At 43.0% G+C, this 18683-nt stretch overlaps 1 protein-coding gene across 2 annotated transcripts in view; it reads left to right on the plus strand.

Annotated features, from left to right (window-relative positions):
* The window catches only part of afap1l1a (actin filament associated protein 1-like 1a), a 168638-nt gene that overhangs the window by 119099 nt on the left and 30856 nt on the right, over nt 1–18683 (plus strand). For both annotated transcript variants that reach the window (XM_067996421.1, XM_067996420.1), the window contains exons 11-14: nt 5703–5852; nt 12730–12941; nt 14117–14262; nt 14924–15005. In XM_067996421.1, coding sequence (XP_067852522.1) covers nt 5703–5852; nt 12730–12941; nt 14117–14262; nt 14924–15005 — 590 coding nt within the window. The remainder of the gene's footprint in view (nt 1–5702; nt 5853–12729; nt 12942–14116; nt 14263–14923; nt 15006–18683) is intronic.

Here is an 18683-nt window from a genome sequence, read left to right on the forward strand (position 1 = left end):
AAAATGACCACATTGGTGATCTACTCTGGGAATAGTATATCAACTCAGCAAATTGGTTGCATTTGATATCATGGCCCCAATATTAGAATGGAGGCGGGATGGCAGCAGGGGTGGGGGGGTGATTGGGCGCGTGGGTAACCCGACCAGTAAAAAATGTCCGTTTCGCACCACACAATCGCAATTCAATTGGTGCCACTTAACGTGGCTTCCGGGTTTGCCGTCTGAAAGCTGCGCAGCGGGCGGACTGCGCACCCGCATCACAGGCTGTCAGCGAGAGGAGCTCTATTTAAAGGGCCATTGCTCCAAAGGCTTTTGCTGGAGCAAAGACCCACAGACCACAATGGAGCAGCACAGGGGCAAGGCTGCTCCAAGGTTTATCGGTGCCTCACTCCAGGTGCTACTGGATGGGGTGAGGAGGAGGAGGGATGTGTTTTACCCGGCGGACGGGAGCAAGTGGCCTGCCTCTGCCACCAAGAAATCCTGGCTCGAGGTGGCAGAGGAGGTCACCAGCAGCAGCAACATATCCCGAAACTGGATTCAGCGCAGGAAGCGCTTCAATGTCCTAACTAGGTCAGCAAAAGTGAGTACACTTACTGATTCTCCTGCACTCCATGTTCCATATCATTACCGCCCACCCCGCCCAACTCTTTCTGCACTGCCAAGTTTACTCTATCACATCACTCCCCACACCCACTTAAGGCTTATCCTCAACTTACCTGCACTTCCTCAGCACTTCCTCATCTGCCCATTAGTCACCCCACCACTACCACTCACTCCAATCCTCATACAATGTCATGTCTCTGTCTCATACTCACCCCCTGATGCATCTCTTTCATGGTCAGCCTCACCCAAAGCAATGCATTCATCGGCTGACCACTTCACCATCACTCACTCACACGTCTGTACTTTCTCCCCTTCTAGGAGAAGGGAGCTCAAAAGGTACATGAGAAGGTGAGGACTGGAGGGGGGCCACAACAAATTGTCATCCTCACAGACGTGGAGCAGGAGGCGCTGGTGCTGAATCACACCCTCGAGTGCCTATCCGTTGGGGACGCCGAGACTGGCACCCCACAAACATCTGGTGACACAACTTGAACATTGATCACACAACATGAATTGATGTTAACAATGCTTGCCATCTTCAACACCTCAGTATGCTCATCGCAACATGACACATCTCTGATGGTGCTTAATATTGCCATTAAGCATCATCAGGGCCTTCAGCGACCGCAGTGACGGCAGAGGGCGATTCCTCAGAGGACTTGCCGGCCTCTGAGGGTGCACTGTCACATCTTAGCGAGCCATCCACCAGTGCAGATACTCACACCTCAGTGTGTCCTAGTACTCAGTTAGTTGGGTTGGCACCTGGTGAGTCACCACACACAAGTGAGTATGAGCAGACACTGGTGGCAGGAGCAGCTGTGGAGAGTTTGCATCGGTGGGAGCACTCCTCTCCAGGCTTTGCTCAGCTGGACGCAGATGCTGAACCCTGGGGGCCATCCTTTAAAAGGAGAATGATCGAGGGACAGCAGCACATTTGCGAGGTACTGGAACAGGTGCCACACGCACTCTCCACGATAGCACAAAGGATGGAGGAGTCCAACTCCTGCATAAGTGGAATGGTGGCACAGGTTCAGGAGGGAATCTCTGAGATACTGTCACAGGGATGTGAGCAACTCTCTGAGATCGTATCACAGAGACGTGAGCAACTCTCTGAGATGGTGTCACAGGTAAGTGCAGGAATGTCTGCGATGGAGTGAAGGCTAGCCTCCATTGAGATTCAAGCACGGCTCAAAGATGAGTCCATTCAAGCCTAACAACGGTCGTTCGGACTCAGGGTGAACAACATTCTGCCGCCTGGACAGGCAGACAGATATACTAACACTGGTCTTACAAGGCTTCACACATGTCTTCCAAATGTCCTCCAGCAGGATGGTAGGAGTGATGTGGCCCTGGCCCAGAGGAGGGATGATGGCGAATGGGAACATGGAAGTGTGGATGCCACTCAAAGTGCTCCCATGTCTCACCCGTTGCCCCCCTCTCAACCAGTATCCACAATGCTGCTTCCTCTCCAGGTGGCCGAGTCTACCCCTGCACAGGTGCAGTTGGAGCAGTCTTTGGCGGGGCCCTCACGGGCTCCAACACCCAGTGGGTGTAGGCCCAAAGCATCTAAGCAGTCAGGGCATGAACATGAGCAATCTGTCATTACCTCTGCTGCAGCCACAGGGGATGCACCACGAAGAAGTCGTCGTAGGAGGAAGGTGAAGGTTTTGTGAGCACGAAGAGTATGCATAAGGGTGTTTGACAGACTGTCATGTTTTTCATTTATATTTGCTTTTTGTTAAAGTGACATTAAATGTTATGATTGTCACCACTACTGCCACGTCTTGACTGGCCTTTGTGATAGCGCCCCTTCATCCTGATGGTGTGAGTTTGAGGGGGTCTGAAAAGTTGTTAAATATGTGTGAACAGAAGAATTGTGAATGGAAAGTAAGAATTTTCATTGAAAACACAAAGATCTCACAGCCAAAAGTTTGTGTGAAAGAACTGAGTGCCCTGCAGCAAGAACTCACCTTTTCTCCCCATCAGTCAAACAAGCATTTAAATGTCCCACTGGCTGCTGGCTGAAACACATCATGGAGTGTTTCCCACAGCACTTCAAGTACTTCAATATGTACATAAGTCTCTTAACTATCATCCACTTTAATTGCCGGTGGGATTTCCGCATTTGGGAGGCGCGCATGCACCCAGACGCGTCACTGGGGAACCCGGAAGTTTGCAGGTTGGAGCCAGGTTCTGAACCTGCTCGGGATTTCCGCGATTTTTGGAGCTCACCCGCCCCCAACACTTCCCCCTGAAAATCGACCTCCAGGTTTTTGAATTGTAGCTCCAGGCTTCGGTATGAACACAGCTTTAAATTCTGTCTAACTGAATATCCTGCATCATTAGTGACAACAGCAAAAAAAATTTTTGAAATTCTCTAAGTGCACTAGAAATGATAGAATAAGAAGGGAGCTTATGAATAATAAAAAGATCTTGCATTTATATTGTGCCTTTCGTATGCTTCGGACATCTGAACTGCTTTTCAGCCAATGAGTCGCTTTTGAAGTGTAGTCACTGCTGTGATGTAGGCAAACACGGCAGCCAATTTGCACACAGCAAGGTCCCACAAACAGTAATGAGGCAAATGACCAGTTAATCTGTTTTGGTGGTGATGGTTTTGGGAGGGCACTGGGAGAGCACCCTGCTCTTCTTTTAATTGTACCATGGGATTGTTTCCATTCACCTGAGAGGGCAGACAGGACCTCGGTTTAATATCTCATCAAAAAGATAGGACCTCTGGCACCTCTTAAGTATAACAAAAGTGCAAAAATCACTCAGATAAACTAAAAGATTCAGCTCATGCACTGACTGAGCATGTATTTTAACCTCTTTTTAAATTAATGGCATACTAGAAATAAATTAGTTTGCAGAATGATTTACATCTTTACTTTCTGTGACATTAAAAGATGTTAAATGTAGATGAAAGTATTTAATGATGCAGAAAAAACATTCTAAATAATTATTATTTATGATTAATAAGGTGCCAGGATTATATGAGACGGTGAGACAATACAAGCCATGACGTTTTTCTGATTTTCAATTTTTTAATTAAAATTTATATGATTTTATGGTTGGCAAACAAAGCTTGGGCCCAAACTTCTGGTATTATTTTGGGGACAAAAGTAATATAGTTCTGGTGTAGGGGGCCAGAATTTGGGATGCAAGTCAGATATACCAAAGTCATACCAGTTCTAATATATACACTAAATTCCAGTGGAAATGTGTGCTGGCAGAAGATACACCTCCCTCAAAGTGATGCATGTTTGCAAATGACAGGATGATGAGAGCAAAAACTGCTGTCCCAGAAATTCCACCATTCCAGCTTGGTCCTGTATTCCTCACACCTACAAGAGCAGACATCTGAGGCGAATGGCTAGAAGAGCCACATGATCTGTCATTAAGAGAGAAGCTGGCATCATGAAGATGGACTCTAGCCATACCACTTGTGCTGGATCTGAGTGCCTTCGCATCAATGGAAGGACAGACCTAATGGTATCAAGTTAGATCCTGAGAAATGGTGCCCCAAATCTCGCAGAAACCAGTTACCATCATTTATCTCCAAAAGGTCTCCAAGGCCAATGGTCAAAGCATCCATTTGTAAAAGCAGTTTTCACGAGGTGGAACAGTTTTTGTAGATTCTATGATTAAAAACATGGCTGCAATTTTCCAATGGTTCTGGCTATCAGCAACATATTTTCTTCACTGCAAGGTGACCAGACTCAGAGCATAACAGATCAGTGTTGACAAAATAAAGATTTATATTGAGATCCTTCTGGCTGTTAGAGAGGAGAGATATTCCTTTCATCAGACTGGGCCAGATTGAAACTCAAATCCCTGAAGTGAAAGAACAGTATGACTGTGTGTTTTATCACCAAGTCCCCAGAGACACGTTCTATTTTAAAGAGCTTGCATTCTGTTTTTTTAAAAGCATCTACTACTTTGTTTTACGCTGGAAAGTCTTTTCTATGAATCTCCATTTAATTGTGCCTTGATTTACAATTTGACTGATACCATTTCATTCAGTCAAATCTCCATATTACAAACTCACGAGGACTGGTAAAGAGATCTTGGTTATCAAGGCTTCATTTCATTGTTTGAAGGTTTGAGAATTTCTTCTCTTTTTACTTCTGTTTGCCAGAATCAGGTGTAACATTTAGTAGCTAAAGATTGGTTAGTTTCCTTGATGGTCTAGTGAGTGAAGTATTGAGCTAAACAGACCAGAAAGTTCCTGGGTTCAATTCCCAGCATGTGTTGAGGTAGCTGATCTCAGACCAGGCAGCAATTGTGCCGTTAGCCTGGCACACGGAGGGCAAAAATGGCTAGGGCTCCCACTTCTGATAACCCTTTGTTACCTGAATGGAACACACATGAGAAATGGTTCAATAGAACGATCCCAGAGTAAAAGTCAGTTGAGGAAAAAAAGGAAGAAAATCGGTGCAAAAATTAATAGCAGGGAATTTATTAATAACAGAGTTTACTGTTCAGTTGCTAGGTCAGAATTATTACTTAAAACAGGGTTTTCATCTGTTTCGTATAGTGTATTGGACACAACACATGCACAATTATGGATAACAAAGTAAATAGCGGTGTGAATGGAAAGATGCATTCAAATTGTCAGATGAGGCTTTCAAAAAAAAATCACTCCATGCTTTTGTTAGGAATGAAGAAAACATGCGATGTCCTCCTTATCCATTTTAAATTATACGCTGCAATACGCATTAATCTTCTTTATCATATTGTCCCCTCCCTATTGTATGCCTGATATATTTTAAATGCCAGTATTGAAAACTTCAAACTGTTCATTATTTATGTGGAACATAATATTACATTAACCAGATAAAACACACAAATTATTATTTGTCTTTGAAAGAAATAACATTTGTTTGACACAATCCAGACTTTACTACAGACATAAAAGATGTTTTTTTAAATATATGTCATGTTGTGAAGGATGAGATGGGGATGAGCTATTGAATAATTACTCTCCATCTTGCAAATAATCCTCCTTAGCATTCCACAAGTAGGAGTGCAACATTCTCTTCACGTCTTGCATACACATCAACACGACTTAATCCATTTTATTGTTTATGATTAAATAGTGAAAGGGAAGAGGAGTGGTTTGGCCGAACTGAAAGGCACAGTTAGCAAGGCTGCAGGGAGGAAGATTACGCGCATCATAAGTTTGGCAAAGAAGAAGCAGGCTACCGAAGAGCAGACTTCTTCAACTGAAGAGGACATTCCATGCTGTGGTTAGTACTGATCCTGCCTTCTGTTACTTTGATTGATAAACATTTCTGACACATTCATTATTTGTAACTGACATAATGTGACCAAAAATCTTCAGTCTTTATGACACACTCCTGCCACAACTCCAGCCAGAATGTGGCGAAAGGGCCAGAAAGTAGTCTGGGAGCCTGATACACCAGATATCCCAACCTTGCTTTCCAGTTTCCAGATGACCTTATAGGCATGGAGCTGCTGCACACCCCAAACAAGGCCATTGACATAAGGAGGAAGGACTCTTACATGAGGAGTTCACATGACCTCAGCCTTAAATGGATCCGACATACTCTTGGCAGTGGTACGCCTGGTGAAAACAGACATACCAGCTGCCTCCATGGCAGAAGTGGGGCTCACCTGGGGAGTCACAGGCTAGATCCCGAAAATTTAAAAAAGAAACTATCTCTTTTTTTATATAATGATCAATCCCCTTGCAAAGGGGCCTGAAGGGGCCAGAAATTTCTCTCTCTGGGAGGTGCGGAAACCGCACCCCCCCCCCCACCCCGACCCCGGATCCAGCCATTTCTGCTGCAGTGTTTGGCTTCCCTGGAAGGTGGACACCTACCTTTGAGAACCTCTTCCTGACCCTGGAATGTCCACTGGGGTGAGCAGTGGAGGTTCTCACTGGGCACTCCTTGCACTTGCACCTGGATGTAGATTTTGTAGAGCATCATTTGTATATCTCTGTGTCAATACGTCTATAATGTGTATAACTTGAGAATTCACTAATGTAGTAACATAGGGATGTTTTGGGCATGTGAAGAGTATTGATCCATCTAATCCACCCTTCCAAACCTCCCATCAATTTTCTTACTGTAATTCTGGAACTAATTACCCTGTAACCACTTTCCTAACAGGAATTTATCTAGTCCTTTATAAAAACCGATCATGGTTTTCTGGTAATTTGTTCCACAATTTTATCACCTTCTTAGAATAAAACGTTGCCTAAATTTCCTATTTTCTTTTAACACCCTTAACTTCAAATGTTGGCCTCTAGTCTTCAAATCCTGTGCTTGACAGAAGAACTTCCATGATAAAGTCTCCATACCCATGAAAATCGTAAAGATCTCGATCAATTCCTTCCTTATTCTCTTCTCCAGGGAGTCAAGTCCCAGATTCAACAATCTAACCACTGTTCAGAACTCGCAGTTCAGGAATCAGCTTCATAGCCCTCCTGTGGACTCCCCCCAATAATTCTACATCTTTCCTGTTATATAGAGACCAAAATTGAATGCAGTGCTCCAGATGTGGCCTTGTCAAGGCCGGATACAATTTCAACATCACTTCCTTAGACTTATAAGTCACGCCCTTATCTTTATATCTCAACATTGCCTATGAACACTGAACCAAAGCATTTAACAACGAAAACCTCCAGATCTTTTTCCTGCTCTTTTACCCCAAGCATGTTATCATATAATATGTAATTCATATTCTCACTTCTACATTATCGTATGATTTTATACTTATTGAAGTTTTCTGTCCCAGCATGCCTCTCTGCCCATTGATGTATCTTAACCATATCCCTTTGGATTATCACGCATTGGTTAACGTTACCAATTACCTTAGAGATACTCTCGGTACATTGCTGCCAGTCATTCCTGTAAATGGTCATAATGTCTTATGTTCAAGAGTGTGCCTATACTGACAAATATCTAATTATACAATAGCATAACCTGGGGAGGGGGTAACAATAGCTCACCCCTGTGAACTGGATATCCTATTTTCTGCACGTGTTCTCATGTACGCTTCTCCAATCTTTCAGTAGGCGGACAGAAAAATACTTTAGTGAGACGAGACCAGATACGAATCATTAAGCTGCTTTATTTAACAGACAGCTAATGAACATACAGATTAATAGTTGTAAACAAACCTCACTTACTGCACTCAATTTTCATTTCTCACCTTGAAAAATGAGAATAGTAAATCTTACACCCTGTCTCTTTCTTCCCTGACTTACGAACATATGAAAATGATGGGCAGGAAAAGACCAGCTGGCCATCTAGCCTGCCCCACACTCATGATTCCTGGAGCATCATGACTAGACACTTCCTACCCACACCCTGCGTCCCCCCCTCCCCCCACCCCACCCCCACCCTTCCGCAGCCATGCAATCTCCTGGGAGAGACAAGAAATGGCAAGAAAAAAACAGGGCCAATAAGGGTACATAAAAAATCTGGAAAATTCTTCTTCGGCCCCCTCAGGCGAAAAAAAACAAATCTTTTGTTTTGGCATTACCTTTCTTTCTGGAGGAATTCTAAGTGCAAGAGCTGACTTGCTGCATCTCAGCTTCCAGCTCCAGGACCAGGACTACGCCTTGTAGTTTTCTGTTTAAAACCTGACTGACTACTCACATCTTTTCTCTTAGTCTCTCTCTATTCCCAGCAAGTGGGACAGCTGTCCCTCTTACTTATTCCCTGCTAGTGATTCAACGGTAGATAAACAATCAATAAAACTGTGCTTCCCCTCTTGGGGTGTGGGTCCCAAGAAACCATCTCCTGCTATTCCCATAATGAATAAGGACCATTGTGGCTTAATGAGTCTTAGATAAATCAATTGATTCTCATTGTCTCAGTTTGAAGTAAGCTATGAGCCGTAGCATTCCACAAATTGACTCATGTAGATTTAATACACATCTTCAATGCCTGGCCTATTAACAAATAAACCTTTTGTTTCAGTGTCTGCAGCCTGTGGTTTTTAAAACCTGTGTCTATTCATTTTGTGTTAAAACATAATACTTAAACATAACTCATTCCCAAATGCTTTCCGTGAAGATTTTATCAAAAAAGGGCAGCAATTTCCGCATTATTCAGCCTTGCAATACAAACCTATAGATACAGGGTGGTGAAATGAATAGCATAATCCTATAAACATCATGAGCTACTTTTATTGCAGAAAGAAAATGCATCAATCTCAATGTAGTTCCAATTCAATTCAGGGCTTAAAGAATTTACTACAGAACTCTTTTGCTGGACTATAACCAAGTTTTTCATCTCTGTCATTGCTATGAACAACCTACTAGTCTCAAAATTAATTACTGTCACAATAATGTAATGTATGATGTCCTCCATAATATGATAGACGAAGAAGTTAAACCAAATGTACATGTGATAAACTTTTCTGTTGCCACTGGAACCTGTGTTTGACTTGAATAAAACCATACTGTATCTCTAGTAGCTGCAATGGACTTAAGTGAAATGAGTCTAAGCCTAGTTCTCATGGGTGCAGGTTTACAGAACAAAACTCTCCATGATTCAGCACCAATTGTTACTAAATTTGAAGTCTCATTCTGTAAGGCCGCAGTGATGGCTGGTGTGGAAAGTGGAAATGTCACCTTTGTGCAGTTTTGGGGAAGGGGTGTATGCTGTTTGAAGTTAGGGTTAAGGTACACTGTTGCAGCAAAGTAGAATAATCTTTATTTTATTCTGACCCATGCTTTTTTTAAATCTGGGAGTATATTCCATTCTACAGATCCAATATCCCCAGCCATAAAAACCATAAAAATAAACCAAAAATATCATTGGAAAATGTAATTTCTCTCTCAAATTTCCTCTACTTTTTCTAAAGGTGCTGATTCATGCTGATGTGTGGTACCACAAGTACCACCAGAATGCCCCCAAGTGGTCATTGTTCATGTATGAGCTTTGTTCATGAGGATCATCGCAACTGAGTCTGATCCTGTCCTCACCAGAGATCCATACAACTGAACAGCAATCAAGATTAGGAATCCCCTCCCTGGCCTGGGCGTGCAGCCAGTTGTAACACCCTTGCTGCTCTCCTAGCCAAGATCAGCAAACCGAGCACATAACCTAGGTGTGTTCTGGTCCATATAATTCAGTGCCACACCAGTCAGTGCATTGACTGGCTAAGCCATTGAGGGGAACTCCAAAAATGCAATATTTTATGTAGCTAGGAAGACATACTACCTATTGCTTTTGGTATTCGCCCAGCAACTGGCAAACAAAATAGATGCTGTAGTCTGTAAATTCAGCTGAACAGATGACAACAATAACTTGTCTTTATAGGGCATCCCCTACATAAAAGAATGTGTTAGAGCACTTCACAAAGTGATGAGATGGACACCAAAGACGAGAAGGGAAAAATTTGGGTTGAAGGGTGAAAAGACAGAAGGCACGGTCAAAGATAGGGATTTAGAGAGACAATTCCAGATGCGTAGAGGTAATGAGAGAAAAGTTAAGCTCCTGTTATGGAATGGAGGGAGCAATGATCATGCTGTAATCCGGAAATATTAGCAGATTTACATTTATTTCCTACCAACCCTAAGAGGAGCATTTGACTTTCTGGCAATGGTGACAATTCCACTGATACAATTGCTGTTAAATCCATTACCACCCATCCAGGGAAGAATCATGCCCCAGTAACAGATCAACAAACACTCAATCATAGGCCAGTATAGTTCCAGATTTGAGTTCCAGCAAAGGTCAGAGTTTCAGTCTGCTAGCCATATGTCTGGTGAGTTTCATGAATTCCCACCAGCCAGACACTATCAAGGACACCTGCACCGTATGGCTAGCTTGTATGTTTCTCCTTTGCTTCCTCTATCTGTATAAAAGTTACATGGATGCTGGGAATAATTAAGACAGCTAACATTCTAGTCAGGCTATGGAGAGAAGTTTACAGGGGTCAGGATTGATTTGACATACAAGTAGGCATAGCGCATATAACTGGACTTTGGGGATTAGAGTTTCATGAGTAAAGCTAGCATGACAACATAATTGTATATACAAAACCCATTAACAAGTGAACCTTTTTAAACTGCACCTACACATAGGCTCTCTTTTCAACAGAATAACAGTGGCAAGGTTAATAAGGAGGAGTGGAATTAAATACAGACAGATGTTATGGCACCACCCTCAGATATTGCCAAAATAATCACTGGTGTAGATTTCCTCCAAAAAAATTAAACTATATTTGATTATTTTCTCCCCCTCCCCCCCCCACCCCATTTTGTTCTCTACTGGCTTATGATAGGATTCAGTTCCATGGGTACTACCTGCTCACTGGTACCTCCTTCAAGTGGCCATTCTTCATGTGTGAGCCTAGACAATGGTTATATACAACCCATCTAACTGGGGAGAATGACAACTGAGCTTAATCCTATCCTCATTCAATGTCCACACGTGCACAATCTCTAGTAAGGGCTAATGAAGCATGATCAGGAGCAGGTATATTCGCTGACTTTTCTCATCCGTAGCCCAGGAGCACAGAGGCCAGTTGAGGCAGCTTTACTACCATCCCAACTGGAAACTGTGACTCAAACTTTAGCCAGAGGCAATGAATCCAAAAAAGGAACAAAACCTCTCTTTGGTATCAACAAGGATCTATTCAGTGAGGTAGGGAAGAACACAAACAAGATACAAAGGATCAGATGCAGCAGAACAAAATACTGAGGATTGAAAATGAAGGGATAAACACTGTTTATATTACCTGCAATCTGATGAGTTTCTTTCTTAGTTCACTTTAACTAGGAAATAATTTCCCAGACTTGCACATCAATTATTGTGTAAATCCTGCAGCAGAATAGTTACTGTGCCTCACTGTATGACTGAAAACAATTCTAAAGTTATGAGATAGGATCATAAAGAGAAAGGAAGATACCAATTCCCAGTGTCTGGAATCCGGGAGTGCTGTTATTAGTACACCAGAATAGATCAGATTTCTTCACCTGCACTTTGTGATTTTTTTTTCCTGGCTTTTCTTTTCCTGAAAAGCTTATAGCAGGAGCCAGGTAAAACTACAAACAGAAGTACTTAACCTGTACCTGTACTCTGGATCCCAAGTATAGGGTTTCCATTTGTTTTTAAGTGATAGGATTTTATCCGTGTGTACTTTTCGTTGCAACAGTTCCATTTGCACCTCACAAATCTGTTAAGTCAGAAAAGGTCTGAAAAGGAATTAGGTGGCACAGGGGATTAGACCCTGGCCTTTCACCTCTGGGACTTTATTTGTATCCAGGCCAGACTAATGAGTTTGGGTGGTCTCAATCCTGTTCCTATTGGGCACTAGTTGCATGGCAGTATTTTGCAAGCTTCCTTATAGAGGCCACAAGATTGCTGATGTGGGAAATACTCCCTACAACTGATGATTATCTGAGGTTAGGGCTGAGGCAGATTTGGGGGCAGAATGGATGGAGCTTTTCTTTTCATCTACCCTTGCTTTCCCAGCAATAATATCCCTCACTGTGGTAGCATAGCCTGATGAAGCATGGTTCCACACAATGGTGAGAAGCAGCTTTCTACTTGTGGTTACCCAACCTCAGCTATATCACAGTGGGGATATGCAGGACAGGAACTTTCCTTTGGAGAAGGAGGGAGGGATATATGGAACAACACCATCACTAGGCCATTCTTTTCCATTTCCTCATGGCTGCTTCAATGCAACACCAGTGTTAGTTTGACAATAGATCATCGTCCCTATTAGTCATACTTGGTCCATGGCCTGGAGATACCAGGAAAGCTTACCCACAAATAAAATTCAGGAGGAACTTGTCACTTTGAGTTGTTCATTTACTACAGTGAATATCGAGATTCTTTCAGAGAGAACTAGGCAGATTTCTGCTGCAAGAGTGTGTATAGCTATAATTTGAATCTAGACATAGAGCCAATACCTAGAGCAAAATGGTGATCGATGGGATTAAGATTATGGGATATAGTATATGGTAGGGGCTGTCTGCGACTTGAAGCCAAGAAGTGGACTTGGCATCAAAAGAAGAATGGATCTCTCTCTCTCCATAATCATGTTCTTACACTCAAACCCATATTATCTGTAAAACTTCCACAGCAGTGTGAAAACATTATGTCATGCCTTATGCCCTTAACTCCTCTCCAGGTTATCTCAATGTGATGGTTAACAACTGCTGGAGAGAGCGTTGGTGTCGACTGAAAGGCAATACACTGTACTTCCATAAGGACAGGACAGATCTAAGGACGCATGTGAACTCCATTGTGCTGCAGGGGTGTGAGGTGGTACCAGGATTTGGACCAAAACATCCCTTTGCTTTCCGGATCCTCCGAAATGGACAGAACGTTTGTGTGCTAGAGGTGCAGTCATTTATAATGAATTAGTTTGGTATTTAATTATGAATCAGCTAGTTTTGGTTAAAGAATAAACTAAGCTAAAGATGAAATAAAGGCCACTTAGCCCCTCAAGGTCATTCCCGAGTATTTTAGCTCACCCAGGCTAGTCTCCAACTGCATTTTTAATTTCTTGAATATCTTTAATTCCACTACATTGCATGGTGAATCATTCTATAGGCACCTGAGATGGGCTCAGCAAGTTTATGCAATGAGCAGTTGAGCTGTTATGCAGTAAACAGATGACCTGCACAGACCAGGAAGTTCCCAGGTTTGATCATCATCTCTGTTGCATTAGCTGAGCTCAGGCAGGGTACTGATAGGGGTGCCACAGTTGACTTAAGCACCAGTTAATTACAGAGGAGTTCCTGCTCCTGATTGCTGTCCTTGCTGGAAGTGTATCTGTGTGAAGGACAGGTGAGGAACGATCCAGGCTTGACTATGAAGGCTCATGTGTGATTGAATGGCGCCTGATACTCACTTTCAAGGTTAACACATGAACACTTGGGTGAAGTATCTCACCAAGCAGTCAGTGCCTTCAGGAGAGGAACAAAGCAGAAAGTTGGTGAAAGAAAAAAAGAGTAAATTACAAAATAGTATGTGGATCTTAATAATGTCTCTGGCCATATCATTCAAAGGACATTTTCAAGCGCATATTATAACACATTGGCAGCCATATTGATGTTTGCACCTTTGACTATGTATTTTATATAAAACAAGACGTTATAAGAAATTGCAGTAAAATATAAAATTATATTATAGGTTGTAAATGTGTGCCAAGTGCTCAAATTATATAAAATTAATTCAAAAGACATTCTTAACTTTATAAGGTGAATACAATTGATCTCTGAGGCTGTAATACATATATAGCAATACTGCACACCACCGATAAAGAGGTACAATGGGGCAAAGTCATTTTTTAAAATAACCCCTAATGGAAATTAGAGTTATAATGAATGTGAAATAATGTACATTAGCCACATGTATTTAAGTTGATATGATAAAAATATGAATCAAAAAACATTTTGCAGCAAAACGTTTGCAAATGGCTTCCTTGTTGAGAAATTTGTTTTGTGTTATGACGTTTTGAATTGATACTAGAGTATCATTCACAGTTGTCTCATCTCTTGTGGCTATTACAGACAAGCTCCTCTGAGGAGATGGGCAGGTGGCTGGGACTTCTGCTTGCTGAGACAGGCTCTGCTACGAAGCCGGAGGCTCTGCATTATGACTATGTGGATGTGGAAACAATAGCAAACATAGTGGATGCAGTCAGACATTCCTTCTGGTAAGAACTCTATCCATTATGTACAAAATGAACAAAAAGCCTCAGACTGATCTTTTTTGTTGCTAGTAATTTGTTATCATATGTTATGTTAGAAGAGCAAATCACACCTCACTCCATCTGCAACTAGATTACACAATTACAATAGCAAATACATTTAGCAATGTTAGGAAGGAATCTGCCCTTTTTAATTAACTTGTCTACCCTGTTTCACCCCTCCTCGTCTGAGGCAGTGACTCTTCCAGCTGCCCTCTGGCTATTCTTCATGTGTGGGTTTGGACATTGAGTGTTAGTAAGCTATTTGAATATGGTGGCAGTTTCAAACAAGTAGAATCTTTTGCTCACACAATGTCGACATGCACTTTCAGCAGGGGTCACTGGATAAAAATCAGGAACGGAAACTTTGGTCAATTTTATTCCTCCTCCTTAGCCTAAGGATACTAAAGCTAACTTCGGTGCCCTACTGGTGCTAGTTGTTATACTTTTAACTTAAGGGAACATTCTTGATCAAAGACATAAAGATACAGATCCATCTTACAATACACTGGCTTGAAAGTAGCTAATTCCCTGGTAAGTCAATAAAACATTTGTTGCTATACTTCTGTTTCTCAGAGTAGAATGTAGCCATTTTTGGTGGATTAATTTATTTTGTTTTGTTACCTAGGTGGGCTACCTCCTCAAATAATTCTGCACTTTATCTGCACGATTCCAGGACATATGATGACGTACCATACGAGAAAGTACAGGTGAGGTGTCCAGCGGTCAGCAATAGTCTGAGGAAACATTCAAACAGAAACCAAACAGATAGTGTAAACAATCTTACGTCCACCTTTATCAGATTTTTTTTAAATTACCAATATTATATCAATTTGCATATTACAGGGTCATTATGTTTACTGAAAAAGTGAACTGCAAATCTTTGCTTTGAGATGCTATCTCCCTGAGATATCCTCCAATCTTTCCTCCGTCAGCGCTGGACTAAGTGACTTCTCATCCTCAGGGAATTCAATCTTCATCTCAACTCCCCTCGTGCCCTCCCTTCCAAATGCCTTGCTCTCCTGTCCTCCCTAAACCTTTTCCTCCATATAAACTCTCCTCCCCATATTCACAGTCATCCCCTCAACCGCGCCATCTCCCATGGTCTCACTCGCTGATAAGGCTGGTTCCAACATCTTCCTTGTTGTAAATTATCCCCTCTCCCACTCTCACTTTCCCCCCACCTCGATCTGTCTAGCCCTCCCCTTTAAGGGTGCTGCTGCAGGCCCAAGCTTAGTGAGTGCCCCTCTGGATTTCCCACCCTTCCAAATCGGCGAGCGCCTGTCAGTGCTTGAATCATGCAGGCAGCTAGCCAACTAAAATCAAATGAGGCCCAGCTATCGAAATGATTCGGGTCTCTCGCCGACAACACCTGGCAGGCATTGTGGTTGTTTCACCCACCCTGATATTCACCAAAGACCAAAATCAGGGCCCGGCGATGTTGGAGTCAGGAATTTGCCTTACTTTGTGCTAAAGTTGTGTAAAATCTTGATCACAAATTAGTTACAAAGAGCAACTGCTCATTATGTTCCAATTTTGCCATCTATGTTGAAAGTGCAGTGATCTGGCAGTCATAGTTTAATTTGCTCTCTGTGAAAGTTTGCCATGTTTTGGGGTCTTTTACTTTAAATGGTACAACAACAGGGTACAGTCATGGTGAGCTATCACAAGGATAGATGCATCTGACATAACTGAGTTTGTTGGCTTCTGGGAGCACAGAAGGACTTAAAGAAATTGTACCAATGAGCTTAATGCATGATCCAGTAATTCTGGTTCAGCAAGTGATGTTTAATTCTCCATTTAAGTTTCCACATCCAAAGAGCAATGTTCCAGATGGCAACACTGTCTGGGAGAGAGGAAATTACCGAATTATGTGTGACCTTTTCTTGATTAATACAGAATATTGAGCTGCAGGTGCACCAGGTCTTATGTTCCTCATATAAGTCTTGCTTAAGTGCTAGCAACTCATGTGGTACCACTCGCAGTCATGAACTCGTAGAGGACTGACAGTTTAGTTACATCTCTCCAATGGAGAAGGTGAACTCTGGCATGGAGTAAATTGTGAGGTGAGAGTGACTGCCCTTGACATCAAGGCAACATTCGATCAAGTGCGGCACCAAGGAGCCCTAGTAAAATTGAAGTCAATGGGAATCAGGGGGAAAACTCTCTAATGGCTGGAGTCATACCTGGCACAAAGGAAGATGGTAGTGGTTGTTGGAGGCTAATCATCTCAGCCCCAGGACATTGCTGCAGGAGTTCCTCAAGGCAGTGTCCTAGGCCCAACCATCTTCAGCTGCTTCATCAATGACCTTCCCTCCATCATAAGGCCAGAAATGGGGATGTTCGCTGATGATTGCACAGTGTTCAGTTTCATTCGTAACCCCTCAGATAATGAAGCAGTCCGTGCCCGCATGCAGCAAGACCTGGACAACATCCAGGCTTGGGCTCATAAGTGGCAAGTAACATTTGCACCAGACAAGTGCCAGGCAACGACCATCTCCAACAAGAGAGAGTCTAACCACCTCCCCTTGACATTCAACGGCATTACCATCGCCGAATCCCCCACCATCAACATCCTGGGGGTCACCATTGACCAGAAACTTAACTGGACCAGCCATATAAATACAGTGGCTACAAGAGCAGGTCAGAGGCTGGGTATTCTGTGACCCTTTCCACCATCTACAAGGCACAAGTCAGGAGTATGATGGAATACTCTCCACTTGCCTGGATGAGTGCAGCTCCAACAACACTCAAGAAGCTCGACACCATCCAGGACAAAGCAGCCCGCTTGATTGGCACCCCATCCACCACCCTAAACATTCACTCCCTTCACCACCATCGCACAGTGGCTGCAGTGTGTACTATCCACAGGATGCACTGCAGCAACTCACCAAGACTTCTTCGACAGCACCAAACCCGTGACCTCTACCACCTAGAAGGACAAGGGCAGCAGGCACATGGGAACAACACCACCTGCACATTCCCCTCCAAGTCACACACCATCCCAACTTGGAAATATATCGCCTGGTCAAAATCCTGTAACTCCCTTCGTAAAAGCACTCTGAGAGAACCTTCACCACACGGACTGCAGCGGTTCAAGAAAGCGGCTCACCACCACCTTCTCAAGGGGAATTAGGGATGGGCAAGAAAATGCTGGCCTTGACAGCGACGCCCACATCCCATGAACGAATAAAAAAAAGTACCCATTCAGTGCACTGACCTGCATGGCCTTGCACTCTACTGAACCCAGGAGTAAGAGTTGGGTTTTATCTGAAATACCTTTCATCACTGGCAGGGTATAAGCTTAGTACAATCACTGACAGTTACTTGTAGTGTTAAATTTTCTTTTTAAGGACTGGTTTCAATTGGATGATTTGCATGGATGTAAATAATACAACCTTCAGTCACAACCAACCTTTGAACCTCCATAAGATGTAGATCATTATTTTGATAGAAATGTTCTCAACTCAAGAGAAGAAATTGATTGTTTTCATTGCACTGAAGTAATCTTGTCTCCAGTTGAGTGGAGATTGTGCCTGTGCTGGAAATTGGTGTTTTACTTGAGTTGCAGTGTGAGTGATTATGCTAAAATGTAACCTTTAACAACCACTCTTTTAACTGAACCTCCAAGTGAAACAATCACTTGCAATGCTATAACTACAGGGTCATTTGCATCCTTCCCTGGTGATTTAAATTTATATTTAAGTCTGGTTTTAATTGTAGGGTTGTAGTTCCATCATGGACAATTATTTATCCTCCCCACATAAGTTAAACATGATTTCATGCTCTAACTTCAGCACTTTGCCAGCCCGAGCCAACACAATTGCTGAATTGGTTTGATCTATCCTAGGCAACAGTAGGGGTGCTACAAGTGGTCTAAGTGACCCTCGGCTAAGCAAAAGAAATTGCTGTCACATGAGCAATGCTAGAAAGGTTTAGGTCAGGTCAGAAAACATTTTACTTATTTTTCATGTGGTGTAATAATGGGGTCGATTTTAGGATGGCCGAGCGGGTGCGTTGAGGCCAGGGGAGGCTCGTAAAATCAGGGAATCCCGGAGCGGGTCCAGAGCTCGACTCCAACCCACCCACTTCCGGGTTCCCCAATGACGCAATCGGGTGTGCACGCAGCTCCTGCATGCGGGACTCCCACCGGCAATTAAAGCCGGCGGGATGACAATTTAAATACTTACTTACCTAGTTGAGGTCCTTGACAGACCTCATTGACAGGAGATTTTGGCAGGGGTGCATTTTTCATGGATCCTCAGCATGTTTCCCGTGCTGTGGGAAACACTCCCTATTGGAGCAGATGTGTTTCAGTCAGCAGCCAGTGGGAGATGCAAAGGATTTTTTGACAGCTGGAGGGGAATACCTCATTTATTGCAGCAGGG

Source organism: Heptranchias perlo, chromosome 14 (genome assembly GCF_035084215.1).
Source record: "Heptranchias perlo isolate sHepPer1 chromosome 14, sHepPer1.hap1, whole genome shotgun sequence".
In the NCBI taxonomy this organism is placed as follows: Eukaryota; Metazoa; Chordata; class Chondrichthyes; order Hexanchiformes; family Hexanchidae; genus Heptranchias; species Heptranchias perlo.